Genomic DNA, 27,524 nt, shown 5'->3' on the forward strand with positions numbered 1-27,524 from the left:
AAGTCGCCATTTTTGACGGGTCTCTCTCGTAGGCTATCACTGAGTATCCTACGAAACAGTGTGACACAGTAATGCCGTACGTGCAGGACACAACCTCTCTTGGCTACCGGTCATGCCATTAGTTTGTTAGAGTCTTGTCCGGGGAGGTATGGGTTAGTAGTGTGGAGGAGTAGATTGTGTTGACATGCTGTGTACCGTAGTCCTCTGTCTGTGCTATAACAACGTTCTTTGCGGCGAAAAACTGATGCAGTAGATTCTTATAAACCATTATAACCACAACTGATGAGCGAATTTCTTACCAGTGCAATACATAGGCGTTTGTGAAACAACAAGCAACACTCATGATCAGTTTCAATGAAGGTTACATATTTTCAATGAAACTACGAGCGAAAGGCACGTTCTTGCGAAGTAAATCGCAACCTCTAACACTCACAGGCTGTTCTCCGAAACGCCTCCAAACGATAACAAAAAACAATAAGAACATTAGTAATCATACAAATGATTGTCATAATAATAAACATTTGAAAAGTCGTGGATTAAATTGGTCGGCGACAGCCGCCTTCTGCTGTGGTTTTCTCTATAAGGAGCCAACTTGATCATTTGCACACCAAATCGAAGGTTAGAAAGAAAAACCGAATTACTCTGACTGCGTCCACAGCGTGGAGAGAAACAAAGAGAATGACTGCTATCAAATGCGCCATTTGCGGAAATCTTTCCCTGCACTTAAATTACCACTGCAGATAGCCGGTTTCTGAAGGTCTCCTAGCCACGTTAGCTTTAGAACTATGTTTCTATCGACGATTAATATGATAACATCCTTTCCATTTTGTCGACGCTGCGAGTCAAACGATAATTATAATTTGTCTAGAAGGGAAAACCAACAACATTTCCGACAAAGCTGGAGAAATGTTTAATCAATTCAAACAACGGTCACATATGACTAAGTGCAAATTTCACCCCTAGGCGCAATAAAGTTTCAAACTTTCAGTGAGCTGTCACTAGAAAGATCACGGCATCGGCAAATGTATCGGAGTTTATTGAGGCAGAGTAATACCACTTCAACCTCGTATAGCGAAGTATAAATGTAAGGTACCAGTGACAATTACTTACGACTTTAAAAGCTTCCAAAAAAAATGAACGACCCGTATAACAAACCCGCTTTATATTATTTGTGCTGGGTGTACTCCTTCACACGCAAATCACGATTTAATTTTCGGTTTGAGTAGTTGAAAGATCAGGCAGTATGTTTATGATTCCTGAAGAGCCTTTAGACTTCTTTTTACTCTTCCCTGTATGAACGAGCCATTTACAAAACATTGTAAATCCTGTGGTAACTTAGTGACTCGACGATAAAATAGCAAGGTAAAATATTACGCAGCTAATTTGGGCAAACATACAACGACATTAAAAAAATAAGAAGTCCAAGACTGCATGTGGCTACTGATGTTTAAGATGTTTATTATCTTTTGTGGTGTCACGGCAAGAACTCCCCAAAAGAAATATCTTGGGATATACTGGGCATAATTCGCTCATTCAAACGGTGAGATGCTCTCTTTTCGAAGGAAAAAAAAGTTTTCACTGAGTTTTCAGGATGCACCGATCATACCATTCAAGATATTTCTGCAAGGAAAAGCTTTGTTTTTCAAGGCGTCATCCTGAAATTATTTTGAGATGTTTATCGTTTTGTTTAGTACTCTGAAACAAAGATTAAGTAGCACCGAGAAACATCGGGTGAAAATTGGGTCAAGATCGGAATTCTATTGTTACCCCTCACTCATCTCGACAACATATGTGGCTTCACCTCCAATAGGAGGCAGTAGCTACAATAAAGAGGCGAATTCATTTAGATACTGAAAGAATAATAATTCGGACCAAAGAGAAAACAGAAATTTCATAATAAAATGTATTCGGTCTGAAAACCAGAAATAAGGATAATTCTGAAAGAGTTACAAGTTACATGTCCAGATGAGCCACCCTTGACGAGGGCCCTATTAGTTCCAGTAAAACCGTTTATAACTTAGTAATAAATATACTAAGTGTAAGATTAGCGTGTTTATTCGCCAGCCATCTTGGTGAATTGAAGGCGACTTCAGCATAATTCACGTTCAAGTCTAATTTTACTCTGAGAAGAACAAAGCAGTTTTTATGTCAAACTTTATGACTTTAATAAACATGTTTTAAAGAATGCTCTTCGCAAGAGAATACAAAGACAACTGGCCAACATTAGAGAGGCATATGTAAAATAGAAACAAGATTCCAGACTGTAATTGATAAAATTACAAATAAAACTCTACTCTTTCAAAAGTCGCTGAGTTAGAGACTTTATTTTTTACGATGCACAAAAACTAAAACGCCAAAAGCAAATAAAAAGCATGCACTCCGCACATACACTGACAGGGTAAATTAATGATACTGTTCAAGTCTGCATTAAAAAATTACAAAACTCTTGATCATGTTCTTTTATTAGTATCCGCCGGAGTTTCCACGACCTCCTCTAAAACCAGGACCGCCACGCATCATGGGCCTTCCCCGAGGGGCACCACGATTTATAGGGCCTTGTCCAGCATTTCTTCCACCGGGACCCAAAGAACGAATTGGGGCACCTTGTTGTGAAGGACCACCACGGGCATTTGGAGCACCACGCATTTGAGGAGCCCCTCGGGAAATCAGACCACCACGAGAGGCAGGGCCCCCTCGAGGTGCTAAGCCACCGCGAGCAGTAGCGGCACCTCGGTTTGCTGGAGAACCGCGTGTTAGAGCAGTTCCTCCTCCTCTGGTTGGAATACCGCGTGCGACTGAAGCACCTCGCTGAACAAGGGCACCCCTATTTGGGGAGGCCGTTTGCGAGGCGGCAACGCCTGGCGTGCTTGTGGCACCAGTTCCAGCTTTTCCACCGACTGACCCACCACGAACAGAGATAGCTCCACCACGGACTGCTATGGCTCTACCACGAGCTTGACCCTGCATTCCTGCTGGGGATGGCGTCCTAACAGTGCCTCGACCCACTGGTGAGGGACCTCTGGGGGTTCCCATGCGTACACCCGGAGAACCTGAGGGTGCAGGGGCTCTCACTGTTTGTGTAGGTCCTCTAACTCCAGCTGCTGGGGAAGCTCCTAGTAAACCAGCTCTACCTTTAGAAGCCATTGGATATGGGGCTCTCATCTGGACTCCAGGGGCACCTGTACTAGGTCTTGGACCACCCAAACTACCAGACGATCCACGGCCAACTGCATTCGGTCTCTGCACGCCAATTGTTCCTATCGCCTGTCCAGCAAGACCAGCTTTTGAAATAGCAGAAATTGGAGACTGCGAGGGAGAAGTGGCCGTTGGTTTCTGAGCTTGTGTTCCAGCTGAGTAGGTCTGAGATCGCTGGCTTGCCGGAGAACCATAAGAAGAGCTTGATGAAGCTGTAGCAGCTCGGTTAGCACCGGTAGCGTAGGTGCTTTGGACTCCTTGGGCTCCGGGTTTGGTGTACTGATATGCAGCGGATGGTGTTGTTCTAATAGCAGCAGCAGAATACGCACTGGATGCAGATGTAGCACCATATTGTAATGCACTTTGGGGAGATTTTCCAATTTGATTTAATGGAGTAGAAGACAAAGTCTCTGATCCTGTCACACCTGCTAGAGCCCCTAGACCAGGTGCTGCTGAAGATGATAAGTATCCACCACTACCCGTTATAGGTGTAACAGGTTTTTGTTGGGCGAGATATAGAGGAAAGATCGGTTTTGCGGTAGTGCTCAGTGCTGCCGATTTCGCTGCAGTTGCAACGCTTGGTGAGGGGACAACACTTGGCATGGCTGCCTGCTGAGTAAGAGAACTACTCGAGGTTACACCAGGTTTGGCGACTCCTCCAGGGTTTAAAATGCTTAGTATCTTAGCTTGAAGGTCGGCTTGTTGCTTGGCGATTGACTGTGGATCCACGGCGGGCTGGCTTGGTTGAGTTGTCGCTAAACCTGGTGAGAAAGCGGGTGCAAATGGAACTATGATGAACAATAACAATATTTTAGACACAAAACAACAAACAGAAAACAGCAAAGGAAGGAGCGCAGCAGCTCAATATATCAATTTCACACTTTTTAAAACAAATTAAGATTTTGTAAGAAATATGCAACTTTTTTTAGACACATGTTTCGGCATGCTTATGCCATCTTCAATCAATGAGTAACTGAACGTGAGTAATTATATAACAGACAAGTAGATTTTAAATAAGTAGTCTTTGGCTAAATGTCATTCGTCAACCCTTTTTATCAGAGCAATTGGTTATCGACCTTATCAGAGAAGTGATAAATGCAGTTTTCATGTATGGAACAGCTTTTCAATTATATTGAGTCTGCCTGCTTGTTAAATGCTAAGACATCCCTGATTAATTCGCCAAAATTCTAGTTACATCTGGCTCAGAGAATTAATCCAAAAACGAATCAAAAGAAGTTTCCTACGGTTTGAATATCAATATGATAAAAACCGTGACAGGATTTTAGATTAATTTTCGATAGATTTCATTTTCTAACTGACATAAATCTTTCATTATAGCTGGTCTCAGATATTATCTCGATATCACAAATTTCAGGCGAGGACATCCAAATCTGTTTCTAATGCTTAGCATAAGTTTTAAGATTTTTATTGAATAGGATATCCGAGAACATCAGACCTCTAAAGAAACTCATTATTTTGGAATAGAGAGCGCGGCCTTAGTTCGTAACACCACTTCCTACTAACTACTAAGGAAGCTAATTACGTTCCAGTTTCTGCACTAGACTTTCTCCAGGCCATTTGAAAATATCTCTCCGAGCCTTAAACAGGGTAAATAATGTCCAAAGAAGGCTTGTTTCTACAGAGACCATTCTCAATCATTTCATCTAGATGGTGCATTATGACTCCACTTTCTACCTCATATTCAACACTGATCAACTTCTAGAATACTCGCAAGAATAATCGAGTAGATTGGTTGCAGATTCACATGTGGAGCCCCAACGACCCACCAGACTACGGGACCGCTGAGGTGAGGAAGGAAAATTTACACGACGTATAGCTAAAGCAAGGATCATTGGATCTCCAATCCGATAAAATAGAAATGTATCTCTGAAGAGATGCATGACACATTGATGACAGGCCATTACTACCGGAATTAAGAATGGTGGATTTGAATTAAACGTGCCATATTGTGTGATTTCCAAGGTAGAACAAACGTCACATACGGGACGTTATAGCACGCATTCTTCACTTGAACAGAATAGCCAATCTCACTCTACCAGCAAGCCGCCAACATGTCAGTTTTGACTTATAAAGGAGTAGGCACACAATGCAAGTATATCCCTGTCATAGTCCTCAGGCGAGAGCGAGTGTTGTTCCCTAAGATCAGTACACCCTGAGAGGCATCTTCCCTCCAGTTACATGTTAATTCAATTACAACCGGAAAGTTCCATTTTCAGGTCCATAAAAATCAGTCAGCTCTGATTATAAGCCACATTTTAGATGGCAAGTAACTCCTTACCCAAATTTGTATAATACCAATTATATTAAAGAAACAAATTTCAAGATTTTCAAAACAAACCTTCAAAACGTCTTCAGTTAAGGTAAGGATGTTATAGATTTTTGAAGGTGAATGGTATGTTCATTCCTCATCCGAAAAATTTTTATTGTTTTAATTTATCATTGAAATCAGACCAATAGAGAAATAAGAGCCGAAATTTCATTTTCCCTCACAATTTTAGTATTTATGGTGCAATCTGAAGAATTAAGTTTTGAAGTGAATCGGCATTACACGATGCATATCTAATTTCCTGTCAAGAGCAAAGAAATTGCAGTACATCTTAATTTAAGCTGACATAGTTTCCAAGACCATGGTGACAACGGTTGGATGACTGCAGAGAAAAAAAAAATCACGTGGTGAGTTTTTACCTCCCTTGCCATTGGCTGTTGAGGTGCTTCCTACAACTTCTTGCTGGCGTTTCGACAAATTATCAATCAGCTTTGCTAACTGGTCTGAAGAAAGGCTCCCACCGGCTGCAGCTTTACTCAAAAGGGATGATATCTCGGATGATTTCTCTTCTTTGGAAACTGTCTCACTGACATCTTTGCTACTTCCCTGAACACTGCTAGCTTTTGCTCTTTCACGAAGATCTTGCATGTACTGATCAAAATTTTGACCAACAAGTCTCATAGCATCATCGAGAGGCATGTTTCTATGCTCTGTATGGAGATAAAATGGGTCTCAAGTTGAAACAAGAGATGGCAACATCCATAGTTGATTCTTAAACCAAATAACAAGTAGGTCATGAAACAAAGAATAAATTTGTTTTTTCTCTTATGGATGTTGGTTTTGGTGATGGACTATGCTGGTTAAGTATAACTACTTCCCCTTCCCAACCAAACATTTTATTCCCCACACATGCCACAGGTGACTTAAAAGAAATATTGTACATGGACTATAGCCCATAATGCAAGTGTACCATCAAACGGTGCATAAACAAAGTCTAACCCACTCATAGCATATAAATCAATTACACATAACTACATGTGTAAGGTATGCTATGGTAAAACTTTTACAAAAAACGAAGCCCACTGGCTTGAAAAAGAAACAAACGTAGTTTTAGGCCCACATCCCAGTCCTTTTCTCAATGGTCTATGATATTTACAAATGAAACCTAAAATTGTCTGCCACAACATTTTATTTTGTGGAAATGATTCTTTAACATATTCACCCCCTTGTGATGATCAAGTATTGACAGCTTCCTGGTACTTGTTCAAGGAGCACTACTAGGTTTCAAACTGTTAGACTGTTGTTTTGTGGAAAGTTTGATAAAAAATCTCTAGATTTTTGTCCACAATTTTCAGAAAGTTGAATTCTATATTTTGGTTAAATAAACAACTTCTCAGTCAGTTAAAGATTCTACATTTTAGGAACATCACAACTTCACTGTGAATAAATATTATATAAAGACTATTTACAAAGCAGATCTCTGTGTGCATGACTTTGTCATTTGACAAACAAGTACAACTTACCCCGAGTATCACTTTTACAATGAATAACTAAATTAATTTAAGTGCAATGAGAAAGAGAGAAAGATATTCTGTAGATGGTTTAGGAGGGGTGATACAAGTTGGTTTAAGAGAGAGGTGGTCTCTAAGTTTCTTCCACTGAAACCAAGTAAACTAAATCATAAGTACAGTTATAGAACAAAAATAAGAACAAAGGGTCTGTATAGTAAAGATTACACTCTATAATGTACCAAAGTGTTACTCAAGTAACTTGAAATAAGATGGCAATTGTACCAACTGAAAAGAGACCAACACTTGTCATATTTACAAAATTAGAGCAAAACAAGAAAAAATTATCCCACAAGGTATTTCAGTTTACCACATGAGTGAACCCTTATTTAGTGACAAAGTAGTCAGTGCCATCTCTGATTAGAAGAGTAATTACAATAATATGGTTGGTACTTGCTTTTTTGTTTTCACCATGAACCATTACAAAATACAAAAGTTCAAAAATGATCAATGGTTTATTAGGTTGAAAACAGAAAAAGGGGAGAAAATTAAGAGGCCATTTAAGAGATACTTGGGGGGGGGGGGGGGAGGCGGGGGTTGTTTTCCTAGTAAAAGAATTGTTTCTAGTGCATCTGACAAACACCAAAGTTATCATAACCACTTGCACTTATACATATCCAGCACCATGATGAAAGAATAACAGTTAAGTTGAGTGACAACATAGTTCACTCCAAATAATACAGGAGAAGTCAAACAACATTCTACACATCTCTAAACAGGTTGTAAAGTGAAGAATCTCTGTTCATCAGGTATCTTGAGCATAAACCCTGCTTCCAGAAAAGTTTGATAACCCTCTATTGTATGTATGCATGCCACATTATTGAAGATGAAAGTAAAACCTTTTACCCGTATTCAAACACAATAGAAAGTTAAGCTTAGTAGCTTGTGGGTAATGTTATTATAAATATTATTTATAAAACCTATACGTAGTGTGTGTGTGTGTGTGTACAATTTATAACAATTCATAACAGGATTCTGTCTGATCAATAATATATAGATTTAGCCAAGCCTAAAAGCGGAGCTCGCATTTCTTTTTTCCTGCATGTCTCAAGGGCACAACGCCTTGCATTATATACTGGGTAACTGTACTGCTGTAATAGTTTTGTGTGTGTGTTTTAGCTTAGTATACTTCTATTTGTACTATATAAGGGTGTGTGTGTGTGTGTTTTTCTCTTTTTTTATTATTTTCCTATTTTTTTCTTAATTTCTATTTTGTATTTAAACATAAGAAAATGCTTAAAAGAAACAAAAACAAAAACAACAACAACGCCTTGCCCTGGCCAGTACTCAAACCTGGGTCCGCCTCAGAACCAAGTGCACTGACCACTGAACTACTGGACAAAGCCACGGTGTTAGTGTACCTGTGGTACAGTTAACCATGCATGCTAAAAGTAGCACCTTGTACGGACACCTGTACGGTCAAAAGTCCAAATTTTTGTGGCTTGATGGGTCACTACTACCATTTTGTATAAATATGGGGCTTCGCTGCATGCACTGCGAGCTCCACTATAATAACCAATCATGATTAATAATTTGACCAATTAACAACACTAGTTAGCTAAAAACATGCTGTAATGATAAGTTAAGTGCAAGTCATTTCTTAGAGAAGCTCTTTAAACTACCTGCTTTATGGCACTCATTTGAAAAGAGATTCCAGAAAAAAAAAATACACCCCTATAACATGTGGAAAACTTAATGGTGTTCAATCTTGAAGATATAAAGTTGAGTTTAAAGCTATTTCTTGGTTTTGCTATATTTACTGTAACACAGGATGCTGAGACAAAGTGGTACATCTTATAAGTTTTATTTTGTTGAAATATGTACCCACTCCTATTTCTTTTGGAATATGTTAAGCTTGAGTATTGTTTTCCTTTCCTTGCTCATACATGACAGTTACAGTAATTAAGAGGCAATGTCTGCAGCTTGCAATTTTCAGTTCATTATAAAAAGATCAATTCAAAAGAGAACAGGAAAGACTTCCTTGAGATATGTTTGTTGCAAATTTTGTTTTATAATTAACCTATAATCATCTTGCTATTGTCAAACATAAATATTTTACATTCTTTTGATCAGATGACAAGAATTGGACAAAAAGAAGAGAGCAGGACATGTGCAGATAAGTTATCACAATGAAGAAAAAATTAACAATAGAATGTCAAGAGAACGTACATGTAGACTATAGCATTCAGACAGTCCCTATCAATAAAATAATACTTCTAATAATATAATCGAATTTAATAAGAGTAAAAGTACGAGTGGTGGTGGTAGTGGAGTGAATAATAGGATTAATACTAATGCGACAAGCAATTTTTAGAGTTTTTTTTCCCGAACAGCAAAATTAAATAATTAAATGACAACCTTGCATTTTTAACTAATAAGGTGACTTTAGGCAGCCAGTTACCCTTCATTTGCACTATTTTATAGTATTGAGACAATCGTAGCTGTCTTTTAGGTACAGTGTCCTGGCTACATAAATTGCATTGTTGTATCATTAATTGTAAGAGAAATAAATGATGAACAAATATATATAGGAAATAACTAAGCAATTACAATTCACACAAAGTGCATCACAATGGTTGTAGGCTCTGTGTGTTCAGTGTACAAGGATCATCCACTGACTGATAGCTAAATTAGATATTAAAATTAAAATTGTAACAAAGAGAGCATGTTTCATTTTCAAGAAAAAGAGAAAGATAAAAGAACATAAAAATTTAAGAAACCATTCACGCCTGGGTTTACAAAAGATCCAAACTCAGCCAAAAAAATCCTAATGTGGTTCTAAGTTCAAGTAAGCATATTTATATGTGATGTATCACCTTGACCCAGGGTTTATACCATACCTTCTGTCTGATACGCATGCATGGTGGCCAACAATCATCCTGTTGTGGGCTAGGATGACATTTGAATCCAACTTGTTGTCGACAAACTGATTTGCATGTAAACACTCCGATGAGCCAGCTGATTATAAACCCTCTAGTCACATATTCCCAAACCAAAACCCTTAGCTAAAACACAGGGCATAATGACAATGCTGTCATGATGATGCCACCTATACTTTAGTGTTGTTATTCATTTAGGCAGGGTATGTGTAGCAATTCAACACAAAATATATGTTTTTGAAGGCCCATAATAGTTTTTAAATGCTTTACATAGCACAGCATTTTTACCTAAGAAAAACCAATCTTCAATTGTATTCATTGAAGCTGGGAGATTTAGAATAAACATAATAACTAACATTTTTGTTCTCAATGAGTGCATGGTAAGCCCTGCTTCATAAAGAGCTTTCTATCTGAATGCGGAAGCATAATGTTTTGAATTACTGAATTCCCTGAAAATTACGTAGTTAAGACATTTTCATTTCATTGACAGGCTTTGTCATTATGATTGAACTTTCAATACTCTTGTCCTCTCCCCCATGAACCCCTTACCAGCATGTGTTGTTTTCCCTGCAAGGGGTGTTTCATCTTTACCTTGGGGTGATCCATGCAGAATGTTGACGGTCACTGAGCGATGCACCTCATGTTGGCTGGTAATCACTATTGCATACAACACGCCACGCCGAGCCACATCATCCAAGAGTTCCACAATTGGTTGAGTTCCATGAAAGTGCAGATCTACCACCAGTCCAACAGACTTCAGTCTTCTTTGAACCAGCTCTGCATAGCCTCTGCATAGAAGACAAAGAACGTACTTGTAAATGAATTTGGGCAAATTCTGGACTTCCAAAAATTACATAACCACATCAATAAAAATTCTGAATGACAGAAGTGGCAAAAGCCTTTGCATTAAAAGGAATTTGCCGAGGTCAGCTGTGATTCCTAACAGGGTGGGGCTTAAACCAAAAATCTCCTTACCAAGTAGGGAAATCTATCCATATAAAACAAAAGATCACTTCAGAGCACCGGTATACTTTTGCCAAAAAAGACATCTTTACAATTTGCATTAAACAGACTCAACAGAAATTATTTTCTTGCAGAGAAATTTCAGCAAAGCTTTCCAAGATCAAACAAGAAGGGCAAAAAAGTTTCTCTTTTTAAAGAATATTGGAAGGATTAATTTTTAAGAAACAAAGTTTCTCAGAGACTTAAAAATAAGGCCTCTGGACCTAATATGATCCAGGAACTTTTGAGAAAAAAAACATGCTTGTTTTCTCATCCATGCTATAATATTCAGTTATTTCCTTCAAAGTGTATAATTCAAGATGTTTGAGAGACGACTGACAACTGTGGATTTTATTGTTTCCACCGCTGCTAATGAGCTCACAAGTTGATCTCGCACACCTGCGAAAGTTGAAGGTCATCATAACACCAACAACAGCAAAATGGTGTGCTCAATACAGCTCCCACATATCTCACCTTTCTTGAGAACAAAATGAAAATCAAAAACTAATCTTTTCTGAAAAAGCCCAGTTCTTCACGAAAAAAAATGTCAACAACTAACTGAAAATGAAATGGCACTTGCCAGCAATTACCTTTGTTGTTTGTTCATGACTACTATAACACAGTCAGTTGGAGCCTCAATAGTTTTGCTGCTACTGTAAATATCATCAGGACCATCATAATCCATTCTTGGCCTCTTTGCTGGACCTGGATAATCTCCAGGTCGAGGGTAATCTCGGCTCTCACGGCCATCCCTTCCATAGGAGTCATACCGATCAAACCGATCATCCCTTCTGTCTGGGTATGGGCCCCTTGGAGAATCATATGGATCCCTCCTATCTCTGTCGTATGGATCACCTCTGTGATCAAACCCATGCCGTGGGTATGGCTCCCTGGGAGTAGGTTCATTCCTGTATCTGTCTCGCATGTAGAAATCATCATTTCTACCACCACCATAAGGACGGTCTTCCATTCTCCGAGGTGGAGATGGAGACCTCCCCCGCCGATCAAAAGGAGGTGGCTCAAACCGTGATGGGAAGCGATCATAATCTTCAAATCTTGGTCTATCACGTGGGGGAGATTTCCTAAATGGTCTGTTTCCTTCCCGCTCAAATTCTCGTTCTCGCCTGTTGAAGGCGAAGGGTGGTCGCGAGTCTCTGTCACGTGGTCTCTCGTCCATCTTTTCTTTTCTTCTGTCACCAGCTAAGTTGACATCTACAATTTAAAAAATGCATAAACATCACCAAGAATCTCTTGGAAATACACCAAGGTAACATACGAAACTAAGAACAACATACCCTTTTCACCAGACCTAGGCTGTTTGAGATGTTTTTGAGAAAGTTTTACTTTTCATTATGCAAAATCCCACTAAGATTTGGCCATTGAAATAACTGTGCGACAAAAAAAAAAAAAATTCAACATTATATTGAATTTTGGTCTAAGGCTCCTCTGCAACATCTGACCCCATTCCAAACTGCTATACACTCTGTCCTTGCTGCATCTTCTTCTCACTGACTCACCTACTCGTTTGCCACAATAAACTTGGCCATTTTCTTTTGCAACTGCAGCATCAGCTGCCTTTTCATCTTCAAATTGTACAAAACCATAGTTATTATGAACTGAGCATCCCACTACTTTGCCATACTGAACAAAAATATCTTCAAGCTCCTTGCGGCTCATCTGAAGGTTACCGATGAAAACACGACACCTAATAGAGTGCGGGTCACTTCTGTTGGTCTCCTTAGGTGGAGTATTTTCACGTCTCCCTGGCTTGCCCCATCGCTCAGGGGATCCCTTACGATTATCACGGAACCTTGTGTCTTTCATATCATTAGGAGCCACTTTTAGATCAGAGTTCATGCTGTTTTTACTGGAAATTAAAAAAACACTTGTTACCAACAAGACAACAGAAAAAAGAAATAAAAAAACTCAGAATGTTGAACTTTGCCGATGCAAAATCATACTTTTGGACTTCCAAGGTTAGATGAAAAAGCCTTCAGGCACGAAACCATAATCATCATCTTTGTTTTGTCAAGGAATTGCAGTTTTTGTCTGATGATACCAGATTTTTTTTTTAATTTCCAGCAATGAACAAGCCATGATAATACTCTCGAATGCACTTCGAAAAAAAACTTGCTGTGGAGAAAATCACCCAACAGAAAGTCCAAAAATGTAGACTACCAAAATTCCTTTAATAATAGCCAAGGATTAGTCAGCCAAGGAAAAATCACAGACAACTTTAACGGGATCAAAAAAACACCTGACCTGTGTTCGAAGCCAATCTATTCGCAGATGCCAGATCAATGCAGTGTTGACGTTTCCGAAAGTCTTCCCCCTTTCAGAAACAGCCTAAATGTTGAACAAGCACGAAAAGCTTTTCTGTAACCATATCAAACAACTAAATTACGTTTCACTGCAGTGCGTCCATTAGATAATTCGTTCGATTAACGTGCTTGAACAACTTCCAGTCACCACGCGCAATTCGAAACTATGACAGTATTTACCTTTTTTCAGAGCAACGTCAAAATATTTGGGTTCTTCCCTTCGTCTGATCGTTCAGGAAGAAAAGGAAAACTACGTAATGGTCAAACCATCTATAATAAAAAATGAATTCACAGATTAATATAGAAGGAATCTACGACGACCGACACAGATCCGCTACAAATCCGTTCAACCGCGAGGTGAAGCGTGATTATTATTATGGGATATTATTTTAGCAAACTGCTAACTCGTACCCAGATGTTATTCTTAGTGATTCTCTGCGCCGTGTACGCGCCGTGAGGATTCAACATTCATTGGGAGGTTGGGTACGAATTTCGCTATCGCATTATCCAATGATCTAGTTTTTAATAATATGCGGTATAGCTATATAGATATACATATCTATAACCGCAGTTCAAAATATACGAACTTCATATATTCATCGTATCTCTACTGCGAGGATCGTGCATCATACGTGAATATAATATTATGTTTATTTACATTCAACATACGTTTTCAAAAGCATATACACATTCAACATACGTTTTCAAAAGCGCTTTACAATCTTAAAAATCTAAAAACAAATAAATACAAACTATGTGATGGGCTAAAAGTTATAAAAAGTTAATAAAAGTTGTAAAATATAAATTCTAATTTAAATATGCGATCCTAAAAAGATGAGTCTTGAGCTTTTTCTTGAGAGTATTAAGACTCTGCTCCTCTCTTATCTCTGTTGGCAAGGAGTTCCAGAGACGAGTGACAGCAGCAGTAAATGCAAGGTCACCAAGAGTTGGCAAGGTTTTTTTAGCTAATGGTGTTAGTAGCATAATGTTATCAGAAGGTAGTCCATGCTGGGAGTTCTGTTGAAGGGAGACTAACTTCTTAATATATTCTGGTGCTGTTCCATGAATAGCCTTACAGGTTATAAGGATTATCTTAAAGTCAATTCTATGTTTAGCATTTAACCAATGAAGTTCTGTTAACAACGGGGTAATGTGACAATATCTGGGTGCTCTATGTACCAGTCTTGTGGCAGCATTTTGAACGCATTGCATTTTAGATACAAGACAATTAGGTAATCCATACGGTAGAGAATTACAATAGTCGATGCGGCTCATAACGAACGCACGTATCAAATTCTCCGTGATTTCTTGAGTTAAGAATTTTCTTATCCTGCTTATATTATGGAGGTAAAGGAAACCTGCTGTACAAGTTTGGCGCTCGAGGGCAAAGAAGAATAAACTCAGACTTTTCGTCGTTGATGTTGAGCTTATCTTTGATCATCCACTCCCGTACATCTCGTATACAAGCCTCCATTGCAGCAATCTTCAGTGTCGTAATCTCCCGTCAAAAAACGATCTCCCAGTCGAAAAAGGGGTCAAAAGGCAATATCCCAATTATTTGAAGATTAATATCACAACATGCGACGAGAGCGTTAACAAAGTCAGTCTGAGGATCAACTACGCCTGCCTAATAAATTGCTTCAAGCGTCCCAAAAATATAGGGGTACAAGGCAGAAAATTAAAAATTTCCATACTTGTTGTCTTAAGCTTTATTTTATAATTGTAAATATTATAGTTCAATATCTTTTTTGAAAGCCAACAATCAGCCTTCAAACTAAGATAACTAGAAAACAATACAAGCCATTAAAGTATACACCTATAACACTAAAATGTTCAGTTTTGATTCTTAAACTCTTTCAAAGTTTACAGAGCTGAATAAAGCAATCAAAGTCAGTTGCAGGATGTAGAAGATGTCTGTGTTACTGTTTAACAGTTTCCATAGTTTAAAAGAATCACTATTGGTGAGCCATTGCTTCGTCCGGCTTTTTAAACAGTGCCTGGTATTAAAAACACCGTTTGATTTCAGGGAAGTTGCCTTTGAAGAATTCTGACTTCCCTTATATTCATTTTTTCTTTTAAATTTTTTTCCTACAAATTCGAGTTCACATAAATTACATTGTAAAACTTATGATTGTACCATACATATTACCATTTCTGTCAGATGAAGATGTTTTTCTATTTTTTACTTATGTGCCTCGCTTCGCTCGAACTTACTTAGTGAAAAAACAAGAAAATTCAGTTGACTCTCGTGAACCAGAGAACAAGTCAGAGCAGGGACTTGCAGCAGGCGTCAACACGCTATCGAACTATACGACTTCACTGACCAGTATCGTAATGTTTAATAATAATAATAATAATAATAATAATAATAAAGTCTTTATTAAGCATTCTAAACAACAAACGTGTTTAGTTACAATGATATGAACTCAGCAAGTATAAAACTAATGAACTAACTAAATTACTAACTAACTAACTAATAAGAGAACAAACATCTATTAACAAAAGTCCTCTTGAAACGTTCAGTTCTGACAAGCGGGAGAATATAATTATGGCGCCTCTTACGTAGCGTAACCATTGGTCGCTCAGGTGGCAAAAGGTCATCTAAAGCTGTTGTAAAATCGCTGTCGGTGATCTTGGCCCACAACTTCTTATCTTTTAGAATAATAATATTTTCAATCGAAAAAAGCTCTTTACAGTAGCCAAGCTTAAAAGCTCTCCTGAACAGCCTGTCTATGCGACTCAGATACTTATGATAGTACGCGCAGCCCCATACTTCTACAGCATATGTAAATATAGGTAGAATAAGACTGATAAAAAGAAGATGAAGATGATCCAGCGGCAGTCCATAGAATTTACAAACACGTAAGATGTACAGACGACTACTGGCTTTCGATATAATATTATCAAAATGTAAATCCCAGTTACACGGATCAGATTGAAAAGTCACACCCAACAACTTCAGACATGGTTTACGCTCTATAGAAACCAGAGGAGCAGGTAAGGCCATAGTGGATTTACCTCTAAGAAGCATCTCCCACGTTTTCTTGAAATTTAGTTGCATACGGTTAGCAGATGTCCATGCGACGATCGATTGGACCTCATCAGCTGCTGAATTGCCGTTGTTAGCCCGCGATTTTACTGGAATACTTAATGTTAAATCATCAGCATATTTCACAAGTAAATTCTGATTTGGTAGAATGGCCTTAATATCGTTGACCATAATAGAAAATAGTATAGGGCCCAAAACTGTCCCCTGAGGGACACCCCTATTGATATTTAAATAATCCGTAACAATGGCATCAACAACAACTCTTTGTTTCCTGTTTTGTAAAAAACTAATAATCCAATTGGTCACGTATGGATTTATGTCAAGTGTTTTCAACTTAGAGCAGAGGATATCATGAGGGACCGAATCAAAAGCTTTGCTGAAATCCAAAGAGAAAATTCTAACACAATCAAAACCCGACTCGAGCCATTTCAGCCAAGCATATTGACACTTAATTAAGGCCATTGTCGTATTGTGGCCTTTGCGGTATGCAAACTGGTCGAAGCTAATGAAGTTCTTCATATATTGAGATAATTCTTGTCTGTATACAAGACGTTCAAAAACCCTCATTATTATATTAGTCAGCGAAATAGGCCGCAACGGTGTGCAATTTTTAAAGTTGGGCTCTTTAGGCAAGGGAGTTATGTCGGCCAATTTCCAAAGATCAGGCACAATGTGGTTTTCCAAAGAACAGTTGAAAATATGGGTAACAACAGGAGCAAGGTCGTATGCAAACTCTTTCCAAAACCAGTACGGGATTCCATCTGGACCAGAGGCAGTTCTTTTTAATTTCAGTAGACTCCTGGTAACACTGGAGACCGTTAAAACAGGCATCTCGCTTGATTTTGGGATAGTGACAGTGTCAATGGGTTTATAAAGGGGATCAGTGTTAATGGAACAAAAAAATTATTGATCTCGCTCGGGGAGATAATTGAGCTTACTTGCGAGTTGGTAGACTTCCTTCCTGTCAGGGAATTAACTGTTGACCACCAAGATTTGGATCCTGCACTGTTTCTCAAAATTCCCTTTAACTGCCTGAACTTGATTATTCTGATCAACTTGTTGATTTTCTCTTGAAGAGTTTGGATCTCAATCGAAACAGAATTTCCTGATATGTTACTTCGCCGAATCAATTTTCGCCGTTGGTCCAGTAGATGTTTGATTAGAGGAGAAAAGAACGGGGGGTCTCTATTAGACACACGTACTGATATACCCGGAAACACTCATCAAACATGGACTTAATCTTGGTACAAAAAAGATGAAGTTTTCCATTCACATCTCCGCATTGATAAACATTGTCCCAGTTATGAAACTTCAACAGTTTGTCCATATCCAGTTTATGATGATCACGAACATCTCTAAACATCACAGTTTTCCTTTCAGCCTTAAGTGCGATTCTGGGATATACCAGGACCATAGAGTGGTCAGATCGAACTAGTCCTTGAGCGACCGATACTTTCCTCCAAAAATGTGGGACATTAGTTATAAAAACATCCAAAATTTTGTTCTTTCTTGTCGGTGTATTCACCATCTGGAATAAATTTAGTTGTGTAAAAAATCATTGTAATCTAGCTGATTGAGGTCACCACAAATTATAAGGTTGCTGTTAGGATTACCAGTCAATAAACGATCACAACTATTTGTTAGATGTTCCAATAACTCATCAGGACAATATGGCGGATCTGGAGGATGATAAACAGCAGTCACATAAAAACTTGAGTTGGGAGTTGTAATCTTAGCCCACAAGCATTCAAAGGCATTATAAAAAACGCTGTCTAATCGTTCCAATAACCAATCGCTCCTACAGACAATAGCAACACCACCGCCTGACCGGTCAATTCTATCCTTTCGCAAAATTGAGTAATCCTTCGGACAAATGAGATGAGATGGAAAATTTGGTTTAAGCCATGTCTCGGAGATGATGCAAATATCGCAGTTGTTTGAGTGCAATTAGCCATTTTCAAAACGAGCGGCGGTCTGGGTACGATTTGCCACCCTAGAGGCTCTTGGGATCGTTTGGAGGGACAGCAAGAACATGGTGGACAAGAGCAATGCAACCGTGCGAGACGCTCTCAAGGTTATTCTGACAGAAGAAGATATACCTGGTGCAAAAATTCCTCGCGAAACTGTAGAACAATGTAGCGTCGTTCAATTGAAAAGGTGGTTGCTGTGCAGGGGAGCAAAGACTACGGGAAATAAGAAAGCATTGATAACAAGGTAGGTTCACTCGAGGTGTATATTTTCATTTAGTGGTGTACATATGAGCTTAAATTATATCGAAGGAGAAATTGTGTCGTTTTATTTTGTTTCATTCCAGTCATATATCATGTTCATATTTTTCAGAGTTCAAGATTACATTAAGCATGGACTAGACGTTAAATATCTCCGTGATCCAGACGGTGGACTACACCTTCTCCGCAAGAAGGCTCAACTTGGAGTGCTGGAGGAGGAAGAGCCGCAGCTCAACCAATTCTTTCCAAAAGAAGGATACAAACCTGATTTTAAAGATTTGCCTAAGATAGCTTTTGGAACCGTTTGGCAGTTTATGATTGAAGGAGTTGAAAGTAAAAAACAACTTTCCACTGCAAAGCCCCTAGTCAAGGGATTTAACTTCTTCAAGTCAGGGCATGTTTTATACATTGGACATCTGCACCAAAATGGAAAACATTATGTAAAAAGCCAAGTTCTGCCATCGATGAAAAAAGATAAAGTATACTCTTGTTTTCTGTTAATGTCATCCATAGGTTGTGTGTTAAAAGCACACTGTAAGTGTCCTGCTGGTATTGATGGCCGTTGTAACCATGTGGCATCTACATTGTTTGCCCTTGAACAAAGCTTTAAGGAGACGAAAAGGAAAAATTCGGATGCAGCTGAGTCCTGCACATCTAAGCCTTGTAAATGGAATGTGCCAGGGAAACGCAAGGGTCCAGTGACACCTATCTCTGAGATGAGCTTTGTCAAACATGATTATGCTAAAGAAAAGAAAGCAAAAAGGCCAAAGCTAGCCTCATGTCCAGCACAGAATGGTACCTGTGTATCAGAAAAAAAAGTCTGGCCAAGTGAAAGATTACAAAACTTCCATAAATCTTTAAAAGAATATCAAATGAAATCTGGGAGAGCTGTTGGATGGACACATATTCTTCCTCAAAAGGTAAATAATCTGGAAGAGCCACTCATCTCACCCATCAAATGTCATCCAATATCAGCTGATGAACTAAGAGTGAGATTTGAGAAAGTGAAGAGGAACATTAATTTTGATGAAGAAAAAATAAAGAAAGTAGAAGAGCAAACACGAGGGCAGTCAAACTCAAATTTGTGGCATCATCACAGGCAGCCCAGGATTACTGCTACAAATTGTTACAGAATAGCTGTGCAAAGGGAAACAACATCACCAACAAAAATCATCCAAGATGTCCTTGGTTACAAAAAACCATTTCAGAGTAAATACATGCAAGAAGGACTTGAAATGGAGGACAGGATCATAGCTGCTTACAAATTATTAAGGCAGGGGGAAGGGGTTACTGATATATCCGTAGAAAAATGTGGCTTTTTCATTTCCAAGCATCATGGGTTACTCGGAGCAAGTCCAGACGGATTAGTGTGTGACCCTTCTGCAGAAGACAGTAAGGGTCTTCTTGAAGTGAAATATATTCAGATGGAAAAGCAAGAAAGTCTGGAGGAGGCTCTGCTCCGAAAAGGAATTTGCAAGAAGTTTGAGGAATCTGTGATTTTGAACTCAAGACACAAATATTATTTTCAAGTACAACAGGCAATGTTTGTGGCAGAGCAAAAATGGACTGACTTTGTGGTTATGGGAACAGCCTCTTCCACACCTTTTTGTGAGAGAGTTTATTTCTCACAAGAACACTGGGATAGAATATTCCCAAAACTTGAATCATTTTTTAACTGCTGGATTGTACCAGAACTTTCATATCCTTGTGTGAAATATGGGCTCCCCAAAATTGATGCGCGCATGTTTTGAGAGCTTTTTGTTTTAAGAGTTTTATTCTTTTTCATCTACTAGAAAACTTATAACTGAAGTTGTATTTCTTAACATGTCCAATGTTGAATAATATCATTATACTATACGCTGCATGTTTTGGCAAACCTAGATTTAAATGTGTAGTCAAAGCATTTGCAATGCTAAACCTAAAATGCAAATGACCCAACCTACTATCATTGTGTGATGTAGCTGCTCCCCAAAGTAAGCTGAATTTGAATCACTCATTTGACTCCAATTTCAATACCAATATTATTGTTTGGTCCAAACAAAATTTATTTCATTACACCATTTAATGAAAGTTATTGCAATATGAATGTTTTCGTGTTTCATCATCAACATGTGTCATGACAGTTAACAATATTACATGATAATTTTTAATTTATAAGAGGGGGTTGAAAATTTGACAAAGCACAGACCACTACAAGCATGTCTGATGCAATAGGTGCAATAGTAATTGGTATCTTATGGTCGAAGATGTGCCAGTTCTTTATACGTTCCATGAGCCGCTCCACATGAACTCTTAGGCTAGCAACCACCTTGTTGTGATTTGTTTCATTTGTGGAAAACTGTATCTTCTGTTCTAAAAATTTTGGTATAACAAGGCTTGCACCAACAGAAGCTAATTCATCCTGACAATTGAACCCTTTGTCAGCCAGTACCTGGTCACCAGGATTTAGTCTGTCTAGAAAACCACTAAGAACAGTTATTTCCTTATCTGAGGTTGAACCAGGAAATAAGTCACTCACAAAACATAAAACACCGCTTGGCGTTATGCCCAACAGTGATTTCATGGTGGTTCTTGACTTGTATGATGAAAAACAGGTAGACTGTGAATCAAGAGCAGATGGCCTCTCCATTTCAAATTCCGTGCAATCGACAATGACTGTTACGTTAGGCAACAGTTTCTTAAAACTGTCAGGCCTATAACATTGAAGTACTTCTCTTGGGGGGATGATGATAAGAGGTTCAAATTCCCTCCTCAAAAATGGAATCCAGGCATTTACAATCTTAGAGACAGTTGATCTTGAAACCAAAAATCGATGAGCAAGATCATTCTCAAACAAACCCAGCCTCAAGCGCAGCATAACAAGGGTAAACTCCTGGAATTTAGTAAGTACTCTGGGTCTCCCAACATTACCGTTCGTGGTGGTCCTTTTGTGCCCATAATTAATATTGCTAGAGGCTTGTTCTACAGTTTTGTAACAAAGAATAAAAGCATTGTAATCGGGAAAGCCGGTGTAGAATGCAATATCATCATCTTTATCTTTAAATTTGCTTATGTCAAATCTATTGTTATCTAAAGCATGCTTCAAGCTTTCGATTTCCTTTTGTAATTTGCTGTTCACCTCTTTTATGTTGTTGTTTTCTTTCTCCAACTGCTGAATCTCTCCCTTAAGCTTAACAATTTCTTGTTCTCTTGTTTGCATTCTGTTGTATAAACTGTTTAGTTGGTCTCCAGTAAGTAACGTTTGCATTTCCACACTGGTACTGGTGTCAGCATTAACATTCATATTTTCTGTCTGTTCTTCAAATTTAAAGTTCGCTTCCTGTGGTAATTGAGCAAGTGCTGTTTTTCTTTTTTTGGTTTGCTCTATTTTCTGTACATCTTCGAAACTGGCCCTCTTGCGTTCTCTACGTTGAGCTGTCGGTTTTGTCCATGGAAAAATTGAAGGCAAGTGCGTTCTGCTAAGTTTTTCTCCTCCATCGAAATGAACTGAGCAAATCCGCGTACTCGTAGAATCTAATTTCAGAGTCTCGTTCCTCATAAGAACCACGTACTTTCTACGTATATGAGGGTCTTTTGGAATTCTATAATACTGAAGGTTAGGTGCATTTCTGTAACTATTAGTGCAGCCTGGAATACAGCAGTTATAGTGTGCCATGTTTGTCACACGTCAGCTGTGCGTTTGTTTACCTTCACGCTGTCCCTCCAAACGATCCCAAGAGCCTTTATGGTGGCAAATCGTACCCAGACCGCCGCTCGTTTTGAAAATGGCTAATTCCATATGCAAAGTAGAAGCAGCATCAACTTTAACAAGAGATCTTGCATTGATGACCATACATTTGGGGATTATTCGGGGTAAAGAAGAAGAGTGAGTAGAAATGAAATGCAAATTTGTATCCTTGGGTCGAAGTCGTGCGTGTTTGGTTGATAAAAAACAGTGGTCAGTGACACGAACTGGAATCTTGTGATGTTGTTGACGAGATCCAAATCTAGAATTAACACCAGCTCTACGTCCTCTAGCACTGTAAATTCCCAATGACTTTAAGCGATGAATAAGATAATAATCCAGTTTAACCCTAGGACAACAGGAGCGAAGTTGAAATAAATTAGATCGACTGAAAGAAAATCTTGGTCTTGAAGTTTGAAATAAAGCAGTCGGCATGTAGTTAAAATTTTCCGGACCCGGGTTAATTTCAACATCCACTGCAATAGATAGGTCCTTGATGAAACCTCCTTCAGACAGAGCAGCAACTGTCGAACCATGCTTTGACCATTTGGTGATTGGTAACTTAGTTGAGCGTCTTGCAGCAGCAAGGTCTTGACCGCAGCGAGAAGCAGAAAATAACTTTCGACTGACGCTAAAAGGGCCTTTGAAGGTAGATGGTGGCGAACAGATTGAATTGTGCTTGTCAAGACACTGAACGAACAAGGTAACAAAGCACAAAAGCTTAAAAAAACAACAACGACGACAGTAAGCGGCAGCCATCTTGGCGCACATACATTAAAGTCTGCTTTTTTTGGGTCAAAGTGTCTGATAATCAGGGTTTCCTTACCTCCCCCTCAGCAGAAAAGTGACTCCATTCCAAGCGCAGACAGTTTTTACCGTTGGCGTGGGTATGGGGATGAGCTGGTGTTGGGAGCGGCCTGGTTCTATAGTTTGTGAGACTATAGTGTTTCTGTGCATTACCTATGTTAGCTAATTAGCAGAATTTCACTAAGTGTAAGTCTTCATTCGAAATTGTGGAGTGAGATGATCGGGTAGTCTGGTTTAGGCATCTATATCAAACCAAGAGATTACAATCAGTTTATATTCTATTGATCAAACCTAGTAAACGTTCGTTAAGCAACTTCTTTCAATCTCTTCACACTTCGTAAAGTCTTACACTGAGGGTAATTGCATTTTTGAAGATCTCAACTTGACAAATTTTTTTACACCTTTTACCTTCGAGCATGCCATCTTGCAAAATGGAAGTTTTCTTGGAAATTAATCTCAAGCCTTGGCTTGGCATTTGACAAATTGTCAATAAGGTTGGTGATGGCAATGCTGATCATGGTTACAGGGGCAGACCAGAGGACATGACCTTGAGAAGACCAGCCTGGAAGATCACTCCTCAGAAACCAAGATCAGATCTGGCTGCTGAGACAGCTGCAGCCCTGGCTGCGGCTTCAATCGCTTTCCGATCCACGGACATCAGCTATTCAATGAGACTTCTTCTGCACGCTGCTGAACTTTATGAATTTTCAGACAAAAACCGTGGGCTGTACAGTGATTTCATTCTTAATGCGGCCAACTTTTACCGCTCGCAAAGTGGATATAAAGACGAACTCGTCTGGGGTGCGGCTTGGCTATATAAGTAAGGAAACTTGGTCATTTGTGAGATTCTTTTTTTTTTCTCTTATCAATCATGATAGGAGTTGATCCGTAAGTGAGAAATACATGATTCACATTAATTTTTTCCGACAGCTGAGCAAATTATCCAGTCGATAATTATCCAGTCGATATCCAGTCGAAGCACAGGTAAACCACATACATGTATCATAAAATCCTTTTTTGATTAAGAAGAGCTCTTGTTGACCTAAATCGAATTGATTGATTTGAGACATTCGATGGGCATAGAAATGAACCGAAACTTTGATAATTTTTTGATTGCCAACCAGAAGCAAAAACTTGAGCTTAGTTCACTCTTTCGGTTCCACTAATAGGGACCTTAAGAAACCACGACGGCGACGGCAACAAGGACGTGGAAAAACAAGAGATCTGATCGGCAGAACAATAGCTCAGCACGTGCGTTTTGAAACTTTGTACATTTCGTAGCCGTCCTATGCAAAACAACAACGTGAAATCGCCAAAATTTGCGTCGCCTGCGATCCGAAACCGCGACGGCAAATTATCTTAATTCCCATTTGGAACTCAACGGCTACTTTATACGTCATGCTGAAGTTGAGCTGTGGCGCTGTATGAGACAGTAAGCTCCTGCAGCCATTTTTGAAATTCTAACTAAGAGTAGAAATTCATTTTTTAATCGAAGTCTTCCTTGGCGTCGTCGTCGTGGTTTCTTAAGGTCCCTATTGACAGTCCAACCGGACTGCCAATAACCTCTGTCAGTGCGAACGAGTAAACCTCTCCCTTCCGTCTCACTTACTCAGTCATAGAAACAAATGCAGCCTTGAGAGTCGATCTGTTCGCTGCTGATGTTATCATGCCATGGCGTATGTTATATTGAGTGGGGATTAGCTCAGCACAGTTCTTCTTTCCTCCTCAGGACTACACAAAATAAAAAGTATCTCTCTAATGCCGAACAGTACTACAAAGATAATTCGATTAATGGAAAATCATGACAAAAAAGCCGGCGTTCAAGTCCTCTTGGATACAATCACAAATAAAGCCTCGTACAAACAAGCTGTGGATACTTCCAGTTTATAGCAAGCTGGCTTTCCGGAAACGGCGTCCCCAAAAGGCTTGGCCTGGCGAGATCGATAGGGTCCAAACCGATACTCGGCCAACACTGCCTTCTTGGCCTTAGTCGCCGCTGACCAAGTCATAAAAACGACTGCGTTCCGCGACTTTGCAAAGCAGCAAATTCACTACATATTAGGTGATGGCGGGCGCAGTTTTATGGTGGGGTTCGGTACCAATCCACCAGAAAGGCCTCATCATCGCGGCAGTTCTTGCCCATTGTCCCCAGTCCCTTGCGGCTGGAATGACTTCAGTGAGCCAGACCCCAACCCGCACATTTTGTGCGGCGCTTTAGTTGGAGGCCCGGATAAGAATGACGAGTACAAAGATGACAGAACAGATTTCATCAAGAATGAGATGGCTACGGATTACAATGCTGGATTTTAATCGGCTGTGGCTGGACCGAAACATTTGTCAATCACAGGGGAGCCATTGGGGAAGAGGATTGATCGACACATTTTTGAAAGATTAACAAAGCAACCAATAATTCAGTGTAGCTTAGATTTGGTGGGAATAAAGGTGATTGTTTTATGTCTGCCATTTGAGATTATTTCTTGCTGGTTTCTTTAGTGCAACACACCATGTGGACCTGATTCGTTCTCTCGATTTAAAACTAAACAATTCGGGTTCCATATTTACTCGGTATGTATTCAACACAACAATTATTCAAATGAAAATTCTTGTAATACGAATGTGGGCACCAATTGCGACTGAATTGCTGCTGTTTTTCCGTTGAACCCCAGGTCAATAAAGGTCACCTCAATCAGAGAGCTTGATAAATGTTAAATTCGAAATTAAGTCTCTTCCACTTCTTCCCCACAAGTGCGCTCCTTCTTAGTTGCTGGAAAAAGGGAACAGAAAAGGATTTTGTTTATTCTTTGATACCCAAGGTGCCTAAGCTAGAACTACTATGCTGCTTAACCACGAGCAGTAGAGCCAGCCTTTCGGGAGTTTTTTATGATTTTTAAGAGCTAGCATTGAATAAGTAGAAACATTAAAAGCCTCCCACGGATGCGATGCCACTCCATTGTAAGCCAGTTTACCCTTCAAAAATTTCGCCATAATTTAGTTACGGTTTGTCGCTACCCATGACTTGAGTGATGCGAGACACTGAGGAAAAGAATATTCCCTACGCACCAACACAATGAACTGAGCAACACCTCAACCACTGCTTCTCCCTTCTGTAACAAAGCTGATATTTATCAACTCCTGTTATGACACAAGCGCTGATCCTCTTTTTGTGCAACTTAACTGGAGACGGTTAGATACTCAGCGACAAATACAAGTGGCCACCATGGTCTATAAATCTATACATGGTCTTGCGCCCGACTATCTTGGTTCTCTTTTCACTAAATATGATCCTCCATATAATCTAAGGAACTCTGAAAACAAACTAGCTGTTCCATTGCCTCGCACCAATTTCCTGAAAAATAGCTTTAGCTATAACGGTGCGGTTATATGGAATAGCTTGTCCCCTGAATTGCGGCAAGCAAAATCACTTCAATCCTTCCGAAATGGTTGTCGCAATTTCTTCCTCTGAATCGACAAAACACACACGGCATCTATGTAAAGCAGAATTTCTTTATTTTTTTCTATTTTACTTTTAAATTTTAGATCATGTTTATATAGATTAAAATAGATTGTAACTGTAATAATAGATTGTAATAATATTATTATTTTATCTGATAGATTTACCGTGTCTAAATAAAAATAAAGTTCAAGTTCAAGTTCAAGTAACTCAGGCGAGACGATAATGGAAATAAATGAATAGTTCTCAATGACTACTTCAAGATAGTCAGATTTTAGACAAATCTCAAGAGGTAGTGGTCTAGTGTGAATCTCGAGTCTAAATCTTGAGTGTAAATCTCGAGTGTAAATCTCGAGTGTAAATCTCGAGTGTAAATGTCGAGTGTAAATGTCGAGTGTAAATGTCGAGTGTAAATGTCGAGTGTAAATGTCGAGTGTAAATGTCGAGTGTAAATGTCGAGTGTAAATGTCGAGTGTAAATGTCGAGTGTAAATGTCGAGTGTAAATCTCGATTGTAAATCTCGAGTGTAAATCTCGAGTGTAAATCTCGAGTGTAAATCTGGAGTGTAAATCTGGAGTGTAAATCTCGAGTGTAAATCTCAAGTGTAAATCTCGAGTGTAAACCTGGAGTGTAAATCTGGAGTGTAAATCTCGAGTGTAAATCTCAAGTGAAAATCTCGAGCGTAAATCTCGAGTGTAAATCTCGAGTGTAAATCTGGAGTGTAAATCTCGAGTGTAAATCTCGAGTGTAAATCTGGAGTGTAAATCTCGAGTGTAAATCTCGAGTGTAAATCTCGAGTGTAAATCTCCAGTGTAAATCTGGAGTGTAAATCTGGAGTGTAAATCTGGAGTGTAAATCTCGAGTGAAAATCTGAGTGTAAATCTCGAGTTTAAATCTCGTGCGTAAATCTCAAGTGTAAAATCTCGAGTGTAAATCTCGAGTGTAATTCTCGAGTGTAAATCTCGAGTGTAAATGTCGAGCGTAAATCTCGCGCGTAAATATCGAGTGTAAAT

At 39.1% G+C, this 27,524-nt stretch overlaps 4 protein-coding genes across 8 annotated transcripts; 2 read left to right on the plus strand and 2 right to left on the minus strand.

Annotated features, from left to right (window-relative positions):
• Nucleotides 1-1,889: 1,889 nt before the first annotated feature.
• On the minus strand, nucleotides 1,890-13,623 carry LOC111329519 (uncharacterized). Of its 5 annotated transcripts, XM_088754975.1 has the most exons (7): nucleotides 13,433-13,623; nucleotides 13,194-13,277; nucleotides 12,449-12,798; nucleotides 11,522-12,143; nucleotides 10,479-10,717; nucleotides 5,902-6,192; nucleotides 1,890-3,956 (listed from the first exon to the last, which is right to left on the minus strand). In XM_088754975.1, exons 3-7 carry the CDS (start codon nucleotides 12,786-12,788, stop codon nucleotides 2,464-2,466), a joined length of 2,985 nt encoding a protein of 994 aa, XP_088611101.1. In that variant the 5' UTR covers nucleotides 12,789-12,798; nucleotides 13,194-13,277; nucleotides 13,433-13,623; the 3' UTR covers nucleotides 1,890-2,463. The 5 variants fall into 5 exon arrangements, with proteins under 5 accessions (XP_088611101.1, XP_088611102.1, XP_088611100.1 ...); XM_088754976.1 differs by lacking the exon at nucleotides 13,194-13,277 and having other exon boundaries at nucleotides 10,521-10,717; XM_088754974.1 differs by lacking the exon at nucleotides 13,194-13,277.
• Nucleotides 13,624-18,249: 4,626 nt separating this feature from the next.
• On the plus strand, nucleotides 18,250-20,386 carry LOC111346472 (uncharacterized). The gene is made up of 2 exons (XM_022953756.2): nucleotides 18,250-18,515; nucleotides 18,642-20,386. Exons 1-2 carry the CDS (start codon nucleotides 18,334-18,336, stop codon nucleotides 20,278-20,280), a joined length of 1,821 nt encoding a protein of 606 aa, XP_022809491.2. The 5' UTR covers nucleotides 18,250-18,333; the 3' UTR covers nucleotides 20,281-20,386.
• Nucleotides 20,387-20,550: 164 nt separating this feature from the next.
• Nucleotides 20,551-22,298, minus strand: LOC148734014 (uncharacterized). Its single transcript, XM_088754983.1, has one exon. It carries the CDS (start codon nucleotides 22,182-22,184, stop codon nucleotides 20,676-20,678), a length of 1,509 nt encoding a protein of 502 aa, XP_088611109.1. The 5' UTR covers nucleotides 22,185-22,298; the 3' UTR covers nucleotides 20,551-20,675.
• Nucleotides 22,299-22,877: 579 nt separating this feature from the next.
• Nucleotides 22,878-25,516, plus strand: LOC111329553 (uncharacterized). Its single transcript, XM_022934285.2, has 2 exons — nucleotides 22,878-23,880; nucleotides 24,790-25,516. Exons 1-2 carry the CDS (start codon nucleotides 23,603-23,605, stop codon nucleotides 24,863-24,865), a joined length of 354 nt encoding a protein of 117 aa, XP_022790020.2. The 5' UTR covers nucleotides 22,878-23,602; the 3' UTR covers nucleotides 24,866-25,516.
• Nucleotides 25,517-27,524: the final 2,008 nt, after the last annotated feature.

The sequence above is a fragment of the Stylophora pistillata genome, chromosome 3 (genome assembly GCF_964205215.1).
Source record: "Stylophora pistillata chromosome 3, jaStyPist1.2, whole genome shotgun sequence".
NCBI classification, from domain to species: Eukaryota; Metazoa; Cnidaria; class Anthozoa; order Scleractinia; family Pocilloporidae; genus Stylophora; species Stylophora pistillata.